A 15,572-nucleotide genomic window follows, 5' to 3' on the forward strand; every position below is an offset into this window, starting at 1 on the left:
AATGTGTCTTAAATTCGTCCTAATTAATCAGAACACCCCCCCCCCCCCTTTTCCCCTCGTGAAAACACGGTTATCAACTTTGACATTTTGAAATGTTTTTTACAGCACGTAATGAACATTTGAATCAACATGATAAAGAGTTTACACAATGTAAAGATATTCTTAAATCATATTAGAAAGATTTGACATAACGTAATTATATATCAACATCCCAGAATGGAGTTTTGACATCATGTAATAAAGTGTTGGTATAATATGGAACGCCGGGACTGTCTCCATAATATATGTTCACATATGTTATAAACCTTTTTACATCACGTAATAAAGCACTGGCATAAAGGTAAGATGTTTTCATCTAACATTGTAATGACCTCGGCGTAAAATAAAGATACATTTACATCACGTAATAATGCTTTGTTATTATAGAAATATACACTCACAAAAGGGAATGAACTTTGACTTAACGTGATGATAAATTCAATCATAGAACACATGTAAAACGAAATTAACTTGACGTAATGCAATTTTGACCTTTCATTAAAGAAATGAAATAATATAAAGATACATTCATTTCACGTAATAAAGTTTTAACACAATGTAAACATATTTTCACTTCACATAATGAACTATGGACTTCAAGTTATAAAGTGCTGACATAATGGAAGCATGTGTTAACTTCATGTAATGCAGCATTGACATGATGTAAAGATATTTTTACATCACCTCATAAAAAATGACATAACGTAAAGATATGTTCACATCACGTAATGATAGATTGACATAATGAATGCATAGTTTTATTCTATAAGGCAGTGATGGCGTTCCATTGGCATGGTTTGTCGTTCCGTCATTAGATTAGACAATTTTTCTCGGTAAGCAATCATATGCGAAATGATAACAATAGCCATATAAGGCTGACTCCCCAAACACGCATATCCCTCTATATACAATGGCCCGCCAATATTATATTTTCATAAAAGAATATATTGTTACACATGTTACAAACCAGGCCAAATTTTGGTGTCTTATGGTCTAAAAATAACACTAAATAATGCAGTTATCCTTATAACTAAAATGTGTTGCAACTATTGAAGCTATTCAAAAGCCGCTGTATTAACTCATGTTTAAAAACCATCAAACTCGTTGTAGATGAACTAAAATTCCTCGTTAAAAAATGGGCCAACAATTGTGACACCATCCTTTGCCCTGATTATCATTTGAATTGAATTTTTCTGGATTTTATAAACCCAGAACAGAGCCTGGAAAACTACATTGCTCTGTGTTCTCAGATTATCACCTTACTCATGCAAAATTGTTGATCAAACATACAATGAAATGTGGATCTAAGGGTGTGCCCTAATTAAACAGTATGCCTTCGAGCTATCTCACACTGAGTACATTAAGGTAGTCCGATCCTCGGGTTTATAAAATTAGCAGTTAAGAAATCAAAAATACTCATATAAGTATCACTGAATCCACAAAGTCATATTAATTTATCCACAGTATTTTTTTTTAAAGTTAACGATTAAAGTTAATCACATAAAATAGGGAAAATTTCAAATCTCCATAATTTTTGCAGAAATGGCGAATTTGAATATTAGGGGTGCGTTCAACAGCGTAGCAGCTATGTAGCCGCTACGCAAAGGTACGCTCTTAAACAGAGAGCTAACCTAACCTAGCCGATACGTATGGAGAGCTACATGTAGCATAAACATTTAATGCTACATCCCAAATCCAAGATTGTTTCCATGGTTACAAATTCGCAGCATTCAAGATTTTTACAGAAAGGAGGGTTATTTCCTATATCTAAGTGAATTAAATGTAAATTTGAATACATATTTTCGCCTGAAATAAACTTTATTTGATTCAGTAATAATTTTTTTTAATTGATATATCTTTATTCTAAAATCTTACACGTAGCAGCTAGGATAACTGTCCATTCTTTAGAGATAGATATCTACTACTTAGCTGCTAGGTTAGCCGATACGCTGTTGAACGCACCCCAGCAATGCATTTTCTAATTGCAAATTGATCAACAAATATATTTTAGGTTAAAAAAAGTTAGGTATCCGGGCATTCAGAGAATTTGTCATGATTTTGTTTACTTATTTTGGTATTTTTTGTCTTCTATTTCCGTCATGTATTCTATGATACATGTACATAGTGTAAAAAACTTTTGCTATCATTGCTGGACACCACTGATCACTTCTTATTTCATATTATGCTAATAAGCATCGGTACCTAAGGTATCAAGAAAACTTATCTAAAACTGTATTAATTTTTTTCCTTTTATAGGGTACAAAATTAATTTCAATTTTTATAAGAGCTTCTTTAAGACTTTCTAAAACCTTAAATCTTATAAAGATAAATAAAATGAAAATTGTTGCATGAAAAAAAAAATTTTTAAGCTTTTTCATGCATTTCAAATTAAATAATAATTGGAGTTATCCTTCCTGGCTGAGGATCGGATATCCTTATTAGCATTAGTTGATATGTATATACATGTACATACTTATTGTTTCAAGCTATGCTTGTAAAATTTGTGAATTCCAGAAATCGAGAATGTTAACTTAGCTTCTGTTTTAAAGAATCATTTAAAATCTTAAAAGGTCTATCTATAGTGCTTTATCCCGAATAAAATCATTATCCCTTAAAAAATGTGTAGTTGACCGTCAACTTGTCGTCAACTGATAATGCGAAAACAGTTGACCACTAGAAGTTGAATTCTTTTCTGAAAAGCATTCAACTGATTTACATGAAATGGCCAGTTGACCATTAGTTGAATGCTTATACTTTGCCATTTTCATGCAAAAGAAGAGTTGACCACTAGTTGAACACTCCGACTTGTTAGCAAATTTTCCCCATGCTACATTTATGTTGGGTTCAAAATTACATTATCATAGATCGGGTGTGTTTTACCATAATTACAACAACCAAGGTTTGAATCAGTACATGTGTGTTTTCTGTAGAAGGTTGGAAATTTTGATATGAAACATTATTGTCTACGTGATGATTCAGCGTGTGAAATATCTCATTTATTATTGTAAGTATAAAATTTAAAGATTTGTTTTTTTAAATTTGTTGTTTTTAAACATATATTAGTAATACAAAAAAAACTGTAGCCAGTATAGGTCCCCTTATGTGTACTTTTTTAAATATTTAAAAAAGAATTATGAAAACTTGTTATGCATCAATTTCTGTTTTTGGAATCTCATACACCTGACACCGTACTACGGACTGCGGACTTTCGAACAAAAGACCGCTTTCAGGGAATGTATTTAAATACTTTTTCGGTCTTTTTAAAGCCGCTTAATCCGAAACAGGCACATATTATCTTACACAATAAAAGTACGTCATTACATAGAAAGTGTATAAAAATAAATTATAAGATTGATTTAATAGTTTATAACAACAATCCTTACAAAGAAAACAGATCAAAAACCTTACTGACAAACAGAACTTCCCGATGGCAAGTTAAGATCTGTTGTGAAGTCACTTTTGAAAAAAATAATTTATCGGTTTTATCTAATTATGAAGATAATTCAAGCCAAAGTATTTTTTCCATTAGTAGAAGCCATAGAAGTCATACTATATATTTTAAAGATTAAGGAATTAATTGAATATAATCTATAGTAATTTTTATATTAAAATGCATACTTAAAGAATTAAGCCCAATTTAAGGAAAATCAGATATATGTTTAAGAAAGTTTTGTAACGAAGGGTAAAATGTTGTCCCTGTACAGATATGAGTACTTTATTGTGAAAAAAAAATGCTCGGATTTTTTTTTTTATGAGATATAAGCGATAAATTTAATTTTTCGAAGGTGGTCTCACGCGATATTAGCACAGGAATTTTTTGCGATTAGAATCGGACTAAGCGGCTTTAACTTTAGTGTACCTATTTTAAGTATTCTGTGATTTTTTCCATGCATGTACTGACACAATTTAAACATGGAAGCAGATAAAAGAACCAACATAACTACAAGCGTAATTTGTTTTTCTTGAGTGATTAGGATGTATCTATATGTATTTTGATAATATGCACAAAGGTGTAGGTATTGTACAAGTATTCTGCAATATATTTTTTTGGAAATATATATGGACCACAAGAACAAAGGACAGACAAAGTTAAAAACCTTTCTATGGAAAGAGGAAATATGAAAGTCTAGAATCGCCGTCAAATATTTCACAAACCCTGTAAACTAGTGAATAATTTTAGTATTTTCCAAATGATGCTGAGTTCAGTTACTGATGAATAAAAAGGCCCGTAACTCTTAGGTTCAAGCATTAAACATTAAGGGGTGGGGAATCACTTTATATCAACTTCTGTATGCAAATTTTAAAACTTATGTTAAAATTTAAAGCAAATAATTAAATGAAAATGTATTGGAGATATATATAAAACTCTAACATCGCACAGAAATAGATAATTTATAATAATAAAGCCCTTGGCTAGTTTTGGATTCATACGAATCGTTTTCTAAAATGCTTCTTTTTATTCATTTTAGTCCAACTGGTTAGATGAAAGAGGGTGCATTTTTTAATACGTGTCTTTTCTTTAAATAAATATCTATAAATTTATCTTAGTCTAACACCCCCACCCCCAACACACACAAACACACGTGCACACACACACCCTATTAAGGTGATAGATATTCACTGTCTACCTTTATACACTTAATAAGTAAAATCACTAATAAGTTATATTGTTACTCAACAATTGAAAATAGAATTTAGTGAAATAGACCATCATTAATTTATCATGTTAATCATATTTTTAAGTTAAGTTATTGAGAAGTTTGGAAAATAAACAACATATTCTGGATTAGATAAACAATAAGCAGTATGGATGTTTATCTAAGAAATAATGATAAAAAGTCTTAAATACTTTAGAATTTTGAAGGTTTCCAAGAGGTTAATTGTATCTTCATAAAAATAATTAATAGTAATATTCTACTCAAATTGTAGAATTGCAATTATCAATTTTTAAAAGATTGATTGATTGTATATTATTTAACGCCCCTCTTGAGAATTTTTCACCCATATGGAGACGTCACCGATGCCGGTGAAGGGCTTCAAATTTATACCTATACTCGGCACTCAGGGCCATAGAGCAGTGAGGGTTCTTTATCGTGCCAACGCCTACCGTGACACGGGACCTACGTTTTTAAGGTCATATCCGAAAGACCAGTGACTTCCACTTCTAGTGCCGAGCGCTTGGCGAAGGAAAAGTCACTACCTATGTTTACCTATGTCTTAGATATAACGCAGCGCCGCGATCGAGAATCGAACCCGGGCCTCCCGATCACGAAGCGAACGCTCTACCACTAGGCTACAGTGACCGGTCAATTTTTAAAGAAATGCAATACGTAAAGGTATATTCGTTAAATAACGCTCTTGACATGTTCCCTCCCCTGTAAAGTCCGCAGTCCTTAGTACGTTGTCAGGTGTACGTGATTCCGAAAATGTTCTATATTGCATTTAGATTTAAATGTACATCGATGTCAATTTAGAAACTCCATCATTGTTTTGATTTTTCATATTTTCAAGAGCACTGCTTGTCTTAGATATAAAATCTCCCTCCGTTTTTTTTTAAATAATGCATGCAACCTACTTGCACTGACTAATGGAGTATTCAACTAGCGGTCAACTGCAAAGGAAAAAGTGGAGTATTCAACTAGAGGTCAACTGCAAAGGAAATAGAGGAGTTTCCAACTAGCAATCAACTGCAATGGAAATAGAGGAGTGTTCAACTAGCGGTCAACTCTAAAGGAAATAGAGGAGTATTCTACTAGCGGTCAATTGCAAAAGAAAAGTGGAGTACGTAACTAGCGGTCAACTGTAAAGGATATGTAGGAGCATTCAACAGCGGCCCACTCTCTGCAAATAAGTTGAAGGCTCTCTCATTTGCATGGCAAAAATTCAACTAATGATCAATTGACGGTCAGTTGACCGTCAAAAAGTAGTCAAATGAATACTCCGATATTCATTACTTTTATGAATGAAAGTAAACCAATAATTTTCTTGCAAATAATATTCAATCTTTTTTTTTTGATAACTTGAAATAAATATTATTTACTTTTAGAATTGAAAAGGGTCATAAATCTGAATTATTAGGATGGAATTAGGTTGAAAAGGGAACGGTAAACTGTAAAGGATTTATTGTGTTCTTGAATTTAATTTTCGTAAAAAAGAAATGAGTTTTTATTTAAAAAAAAATAATTTTTTTTAGAATTCTTGTTAAAAACTGTACTTTTTTTAGGTGCAGTAGAAAATTAAAAAGTTTTGGAAGACAGAATGATAGTAGTAAAATTCAGACGGAAGGGTCCTTATTGCAAATTCCGAAAGAATAACAATAGAGATGAACGAATGTAACTTAGTATAAAACAAGCGGTCGGAACTGACACAATTTCAGTGGAAATCTGAATTGTGACTGTCTTGAATGCATTTTATAAAGGTGAGATAACTTTTTAGACATGCAATATTTTTTATTCAATTTTTCAGTTTTTCTGGTGGCTTAATTATTGTATTATGTTTTTAAAATATTTATTATTATAAGTAGTTATGCTATTATAATTTTTAGTGAATTTGGTGAAAACATCTATTGTAATTATTAATATAAAAAAGATTGTTTAATTTAATAAAGAGTGGAAATCTGAATTGCGACTGTCTTGGTTGCATTTTATACAGGTTGGGTTACATCTCCACTCCCCAACATCTGTGAATCGCTTTGATGAGGAAAGGTTTTCATATCTTGAAGCAAGTTGTAATATCCCACAGTCATTTCAAATGAATAAAGAACTTGAGTCCCTCCGACCCTTGAATATTGTTCGATATCTCCATATATTTTATGCACATGAACAAACATCGAAGACTTTTTATTTGAATAACTATTACGGATAAAGCAGAAACACAATGAAAAATAATTCAGCAATGATTTAGAGCATAATGCTTTTCATAAATACTAGGGATTGCAGTCGCTCTGAACCCAACCGAAATAGTACATTGAATTTTGCTTTTGAGAAACTTTAACCTTTGACATATTTTATTTTGGACTTCAATGTGTTATAATGATCTTAAAATCATGCAATTTAATATTGATACCCCTTTATCTTGTCTGTTATTCAAACAACATCGACTAGAGGTCCATGAGCAACACCGCTCACATGCGTCACTTGGCACAGCTGTTTTTCATCCGTTTCTTTCCTATTATAGTCCAACTTCATAGTTGCTTTACAGTATTTTGTAAAAAGTGCGACAAAAAAATGCCCTCATGCGTGTGGGTATGTTCAAGTTATATTCAAATATTTTGTTTTTCAAGTTAAATTCAGACTTGCCATTAGTACCCTCTACATGCATGAAATTGAATAAAATTAAATGAATATCGTAACAAACCGTTCACAAAATTAACCATTTGTGCAGATTTAACTATTTTGTAACGTTAAGAAAATTTGAAATTGTTTGTAAAATGATTAATAAAGTAATGTGACTCCCGAAAAATGATAAGAATGCATGTACAACCAATATGGAGAGAGAAAATTGCAAGCTTTATGATTATCATGATGCTTTCAAATTTCTCTCACCATATTGGTTGTACATGCCTACAAATTTAAAAACTGTAGCCTGAATTAGTGCAAGATAAAATATCATGTTTTTATACTGCATGTTGAGCCTTCGGAAAACATTATGATGAACTGCAATTCTTTTTCTCGCTGGATCAGAGGGTACAAATCACCTTGCAATAAATCTTCCTAATATATATATTTTTTTACCTTTCTTTACAAAACCAATATAACTATTGTTATGTATCATATTCTCAAAAATACGTCTTAATTAGTTTAATTTGTACAGTTATATAATTATTTACCTGCAATTACAATTCCATGATCCTCCTTCAAAAGATCTTTGTTCCTTTTTTCAATTATTTTTAGGTAGTCTGGGTTTGATTCGTGTAAGTATTTTCTTAGGCTGTTGTTATACTCATCACTCTCTAGAATCTGCTGAAGTTCTTCAAACAAGATACTTAATTTCTTCTGTGGACTATCTGTTGGCAGCCGATCCCTTACGTTGCTTTTACGCATACTAATAGTAAAAATGTTTTAAAATGTATAAACGTTGTAAAATCACCAAAATATTCCACGTATATTAATCAAACTACAGTTTTTGTAAAACATTTTCATATCTAATTTTTTTTTTGTAATAAGATTGTATTCAGGATTTTTTTTTTATAAATAACAACAATACATGAACAGTACAAAAATAATAAGAGAGAAACATGATTATCTATATGTTGTTAAATACATCAAATGTTTACATATTTATGCAAGTTATTACAAAAATAAATAGTAAATTCCTTTTTTTTTCGATTATAACAATTTTTTTATAGTGCATATACATATAATGGAATAATGGTTTTTTTAAGACAAAGTGTTGCAGAGTATAAATACACAAAATATATACTGAATCAGAGTTGAACAAATATGGTCCACCGGGGTCCTAAAACCAGAAAAAGTCCAAACACTCCCCAGTGGACGATACTACTTGAGACTGTTCTCTCGAAGTAGCTGATTAATTTTTTTTTTAAATAAATTTATTAATAATTATGCACGCCCGATTACAATTTCTAACTAACCCGGGCCAGGATAGTTAGTATAACAAAAATAACAGAACAACATATATTAATTAAAGCATTTCTACAAATGACACCATCTTATTTTTATACAGGTGAGTCTTTGTTAAATTCAGTAAAATGTCCATATTGTTTTTAATATTTGTTTTGACATAAGAAAATAACATATCTTTTGTTGCAGTTTTGTTCGTAACTCTACAAAACATTTTAAATTTATATATCTTATATGTTATGAAAGACACAAAGGTATTTAAAAATTGTATTTTGGAATTCCGTTCAGAATAAAAACCTAGGACGACATGCTTCCACTGTACATCAAAATTTAACACAGAACTCAGATTTTTCCACAGTATATGAACATGTTCACAATCAAAAATTAAATGTCTAATATCTTCACTTTCATCACACATATTACATAAAGCAGAAGCTCTATATTTGCATTTAAAAAGAAAACGGTTACAACACAATGTATTATTCAACAATTTGTAATTAAATTCACAAATTCTTTTGTCATAGATATCCTTAACCTTGTTTCTATATATATCCTTCCAACTCTCTTGAGCAACAGAAAATAGTTTTTTATACATTAATTGATGGCCTGGAGATTTAATTTCTTAAAGAGTAAATTATCGTAAAAAAATTTACATTTTTTATCTTCAATACAATGTACACCATTTACAAAATTAAAATAACACTTCCCTATATTTTGTATGTATGCACAACAAGTCATATTGAATCTTAAAGATTTTTTATAGATTGCTGTTTTTACTATTTTATATTCACACATCCAATTCGATTTTTGTTTTAAATCACCGGACAACTCTTGTAGAGTTTTAAAATTTCCATTTTTGTTAAAAAGGTCTTTAACATGTGTTATCCCACTTTTGATCCAATGTTTAAAACATATTGTTTTGTTTTCATATTTAAACATATTATTATTCCATATTGGTTGTTGAGCAAAACTTACATTAGACAATTTCGTTTCATCTATGTATCTTTTGCAATCGTTAAAACTGCAAAATACTTCTTTATAAAAAACCGGAAGGTTTGAAATGATTTGAAAGTCTGAGGGTTTTGTCTCTGATAATGTTAATAGATAGTTAATATCAATATTAAGGCGATTTAAATATCCTCTAACTATTTCGCCGATTATACAGTTTTCTTCTATTAAATATCTAGTCCATGCTGCCTTTAAGGCCTTAAATTTCAATTCAATATCTATCACACCTATTCCACCATCTTCCTGTTTTCCGATCACAGTATCTCTTTTAATCCTATCGCGCTTATTCCATATAAAGTTAAATATGCTTTTCTTAATTTGTCGAGTATGATCGGGATCGGGCATTGGTAATATTGAAGCCATGTATATAAGTTGTGACGTAGCTAAAGAGTTAACGACACATGTTTTTCCAAAAATAGTCAATTTTCTTTTTTTCCAAGATTCAAAGAGTTTTTCCATGTTTTGAAAAGTCTTTAGCCAGTTCAATTCATAACATTATATTTTATTATGGCCAATGTGTATACCTAAACATCGAACAGCATCATTTGTTACCTGGATAACTTCTATGTTAGTGTATTTATCTTTTAGACTACCCAATAATATACATTGTGTTTTGCTTATATTGACCTTTGAACCAGCGTGTTTACAAAAATCATTAACAGTCTTAACTGCAACCTTCAAAGAAGATATATTTTTAAAGCCAATGTGATATCGTCTGCATGCTGAATATTTTTAATATCCCTTTTCATATTTGAAACATTGATACCTTGTATTTCATTGTTATTTTTAATTTTTAAGGCCAGTATTTCTGCCACAAATAGATACAATAGAGCTGAAATAGGGCATCCTTGTCTAATACCTCTATTCATGCTACATGTTTTAGAAATCCAACCATTGTTTTTAATTCTGAATATTGGTTTATTATATAGAATTCGGATCCATTGAAGAAAATTATCACCGAAGTTAAATTTTCTTAAAACTTGAAAAAGAAAATTCCACTCCGAATCAAAAGCTTTTTCAAAATCTAAAAATAATAATATTCCGTCTTTTTCATTTTCCATGCAGTATTCATAAATATCTAAAATCAATCTTGCATTTATACGACCTTTGATATATGCTGATTGTTCATTGCTAATTGTAATTTTTTTGCGAGAACAAAAGCTATAATCTTGTAATCGGTATTTGTTAAACTCAATGGTCTGTAGTTTTTAAGGTTATTCTTGTCTCCCTTTTTAAATAAAAGAGTGATAAGTGCCAATCGCTGAGAATATGGTAATTCGTCTTTTTCAAATACATTTATAAAATTCCTTTTTAAATTGTATACCACATCCGAGCATTCATCAAATGTTGGAAATGTGTCACAAAACTTTCTATCGCGATCACTAAGTTTTGGACATTCAATGTCTTGTAGATATGAAGAAATATTGTTTCCATCGTCAGATTTGCTTGTATATAAGTTTTCGTAAAAAAGACACATTTCTTGTAAAATTTCACTATTACTTGCAAAGGTTTTATTATTCTTTTTTAATTCAGTTATTGTATTATTCGTTTGATGTTTCTTTTCTAGACCTAGAAAGAAACTGGTATTTCGCTCTCCCTCACTTATCCATTGCGCTTTTGATCTTATTTGAGCTCCTTTAGCAATTTCATCATACATTGCATCTAGTTCTTTCTCTAGTTTTCGCTTTTCATTCATATTAATTTCTAGACTAGGCAAAAATTCAATTTTATCGATTTTTTCCTCAAGTAATTTTATTTTATATTTTATATTATGTTTGGATTGTTTCGCGTATTTAATAGAGTAATCACGTACACTTATTTTAAAAGTTTCCCATTTTAAAATTGGATCTAGCGTTTCATCAATGTTGTTAAATATTTCCTCTATACCGTGTTTGTAATCATCATTATCAAGGTGAGATACATTCAATTTCCAGTAACCTGCACCTCTATCTAATTTATTCAGATTTAAAGTACATTTAAGATATCTGTGGTCACTTAATCGAGTGTTATTATTATGAGTACCAGGAATTCGTCTGACAATGATATTTTTTACATTTTTTATAAAGTCTTTACTTACAAAAATATAATCAATCCTACTCTTTGGACAATTTTCTGCATCACACCAGGTGTAACCGTTATTATTAGGATTCTTATTAAGCCATACATCGACTAAGTCGAATTTATTTACCAGTTTACTTAATTTTTTATTGGATTTGTCATTTTCTTTATCAAAATTGCAATTGAAATCACCTCCTACTATGATTGTACTATCTTGCGCAGAAAACGAAGAAATATATGTGTTTAGAGTTGATAGGAATGCTAATCTATCTGACTCTTTGTTAGGTGCGTAAACGTTAATAATTGTAAATAAGTCACCGTCTATTTTTACATTAACAAGAATTTTCCTACCGTCATTAGACTTATGAACATTTAGAATATCTACATTACATTCTCTTTTAAAAAAAATAGAAACACCTCTACTATAGGGAGAGTCTGAAAAAGCATGAATTATTTTCCCATTCCAATTTCGATCATAGTTTTCTACTTGTTTTTCCACAAAATGAGTTTCTTGTAAAAGTATTATATCTATTTTACATTCTGCTAACCATGTAAAGATTTTTGCCCTTTTTTCCGGCGAATTAAGACCTCTTACATTCACCGAAAGTAAACTTAAATTTTCCATTTGTCTGGTGGATATAAATGTATAATAATTTTATGAAAAATAAACGGGGGGGGGGGGGGCTAATTTACGTCTTATCACTAAAAAAGTAAAAATAGAACATACCAATTCATTATAGCATTTTTAAAGTATGCCAAAAATGTCTGTAAATAAATATTACTAAGCACATACCACAGTTCATGCAATGCTGCGTCAGTCTGATCGGAGATAATACAGTTACTTACACGTATCATCACCGGAACTCTCCGTGTCAGGTTCATCACTATCGGACATTTCTCTCAGCTGATTAAGCATTTGCGGTATTGTTTTTTGTTTCGGAAGATCTTTTTGTTTTTGTTTTCTTTCGCTTTTTGCTGAATCGCTTAGCTTTCTTTTCCGAACCTTTCTTGCGATTTTTTTCATAAGGACACCAAGAATGTTCTTTCCTGGCCATTGTTCGGGTTTGGTGTTGCATGTACCATCCCGGTCAAGCCCTGAGCCCCATTCGTTGTTGTATGTTGTTTCAACGAATACTGTCGACTGCTTGGAAGTACACAATTTATCGCGGAAAACAGGGCCCTGGACACATTTGTTTTCCAAAATCTCCTCCATAACAGCCTCCTTGGTAGAAACCCACTGCTCGTTAGGTTTTATTTTTTTTCCTATGCGTAGAGCGGAAAGGGCGTCATCGGCATCTTTGATGATATTGGCAGAATCTAGGTCACTGCATCTTACTGCCTTTATGTACTGAAAGGCATGCTCAGCCGACTTGTATTTAATTCCGAAGATATCCAAAACGCATGGGTAAAAGTTGGATAGAACATCCTCTGCACCACTGAAAGGGGTCAAATGCTTTTGTGGCTGATAATGAGGGCATGCTTCATTCCCGGGGGAATGACCAGGTTGTTTGCATACCTTACAACAGGTTTCGAAGGAACAGTTAGAGCGGGTGTGGTCGGTTTTCCAGCAGTTAGTACATAAAAGGTGAATGTCCTTTTTGGGTTTACCATAGTGAAAAAGCTTACACTGGATACCACCGCAGTAGTTAATTCTCGGAAGATATTTTCCGTCTGGAAGAGGCTCAATATACATGAACCTTGTTCCATTTAGGATACTTGTCATCCGGTTTGTCTCTGGATGGCGGATTTTTTCGTACAGAATTTTACTTGTTAATTTGACATCGAGTTTGTTAAGTAATTCCTGTACCGCGGAATCTGCCACAGAGAGAGGGAGACCACATATCCTCAGTTTTAGGGTTTTTTGAGAAACGGATGTAGCTCCTGAGGTGTATGGGTTAGTGTCATAGAACTGGTATGCTACGCTATTGATGTCAATACCCTGGGTTAGGAGCTTATGTCGACATTCTGTGCTTTTGAGATAGATTCTCCACAGATTGCGGTCGATTTGCACGCAAAGTATCTCATCACCGATTACTTTTTTTATTGGGTCAATAAGATCAAAGTCAGTGATCTGTTTCTTTAAGGAACCCCGAAGATCATTGTTCTTTAAGTATAACGGCTTTGATGTTCTGTCAACCGAATCGAAATCACTCTCTGCCATCGCCAGGTGAAATGTACAGGTAAACAGGTGAGATGATATCACAGAAGAAATCAATAAACATATGTACAAGAAATCAAACTTTTTTACAATGTGGTTTTGCTGGTAAATCCCAAAAACTAACATTCACAAACTCACAAACTCACACAAGACTTCCGAAATTAAAGAAATCCAACTTAAATCCGGATGAAATGGTCAAAAAAACACGGAGCGACAAAAAAACACGTCCAGTGTCGTCCATGTCACGTGACTATGATTAACTGATTACATGTACATATTGGAGTATTATGGTTTTATATTTTAGACTCTGGTCATAACTATCCCGTAATGAAAATATGCAATTTACGGCTCAAGGTTTTTTCGAATTTCATACAAAATACATTTGTTGTCATTGGTACATCTAGAGCTTGCTACTGTAGCTTAAAATGACAATGAATGTTAGATGTATTAGTTGTGTAGTGAATTTTAATTGTCATTCTCTCTGGTCTTATTTTAATTAACCGTTCTTCCTTTTGCTTCAAAACGAATCGGTTACTGTGTTTTTAATATTTACAACGTTGTATTTTTAGTCTATTTTGAAAAAAAAAATTAAAGATTTAAAAAAATATTATTACAAAATAATAAAATTTGTATGATTTATACCATGTAAAAAAAGGAATGAATCATTGGTGGTTTATCATTATGTGTAGTGCGTCATCAAAAATTGTTGTATATACCATCCTTAAATTTAAGATGTTTCATGATCTCTTGGCCTTCTGAAAGTAGCTTGTTACACTGATCATTATAATCCCGCTTGAAAAGCTGGAGGGTATATAGTTATCGTTATGTCCGTCCGTCCGTTTGTTACCCTTTGGGGAACACATCTCTTATCCGCAACTCCTCCCAAACCACTGGATGAAATTTGATGAAACTTTCAAGGAATCTTCAAAACCATTGCCATTGTGCACTTCCTATTTTATTTTTTGATCATACACATATTTTGGGTTTTCCTTAGCAAAACATGGACAGTGCCATTATATTAAATTTATAATTATATATCGTGGTACTTAATTCTTTTGCGTAAGAAGTTATTCTAAATTCTTACTTTAACATTTCATCAAATGGTATTCATAAACCTAACCAATGCCTAACTTTCTAGAGTCGTAAAATGGACATGACAGAACCATCAAGTTCATGAAAAATAAATAAAGATTTTTCTAGCCAAAAATGATCAAAGACATTATAGAGAAAATCAAGAACTGTGACCGATGTGTGAAGTTCAAAACTCCTAAAAAGATTTCTTCAAAACTTCTCAACATTGAAAGTTACCAACTTTTAAATCTTGCATGTATGGACATTTTATCAGAAGATAAAAGCAAAGGAGGTTTTGATAATATATAAGTAATTACAGATCATTTACTTGTTACTCTCAAGCTTTTCCATCAAGAAATCAAATTGCTAAAACAACAGTTACTGATATATTATCATGATTATATTATTATAAATCATTACGGAATTTTAAACAGCTAACACTGTGGTCGGGCCTTTACTAGCAATGTAATCAAAAAGTAATATATGCACGAACAACGACCGCTGCTGAACTACATGTACGGCGAATAAACATAGATAGTAATTGTTCCTTAACCAAGAGCTTAGTATTTGAAGTAGACGTTACAAGTCCTTTGGATGAAACCTTAAAAACTCATTGATATGGCACTGGGTGCCGAATGAAAGTCTTACCGGTAATT

The 15,572-nt window shown here is 31.6% G+C and overlaps 1 protein-coding gene across 1 annotated transcript; it reads right to left on the reverse strand.

The window, feature by feature from the left end:
* Positions 1–12,397: 12,397 nt before the first annotated feature.
* LOC134248578 (uncharacterized) lies at positions 12,398–13,848 on the reverse strand. Its single transcript, XM_062730995.1, has one exon. It carries the CDS (start codon positions 13,846–13,848, stop codon positions 12,526–12,528), a length of 1,323 nt encoding a protein of 440 aa, XP_062586979.1. The 3' UTR covers positions 12,398–12,525.
* Between the last annotated feature and the right edge of the window lie 1,724 nt (positions 13,849–15,572).

Source organism: Saccostrea cucullata, unplaced genomic scaffold (genome assembly GCF_032062105.1).
Source record: "Saccostrea cucullata isolate Sc308-1 unplaced genomic scaffold, CSIRO_AGI_Scuc_v1 ctg1945, whole genome shotgun sequence".
Lineage (NCBI taxonomy): Eukaryota > Metazoa > Mollusca > Bivalvia > Ostreida > Ostreidae > Saccostrea > Saccostrea cuccullata.

Coding starts and splice junctions, on each gene's coding strand:
- LOC134248578 (XM_062730995.1), bottom strand. CDS start 13,848: ATGGCAGAGAGTGATTTCGATTCGGTTGACAGAACATCAAAGCCGTTA.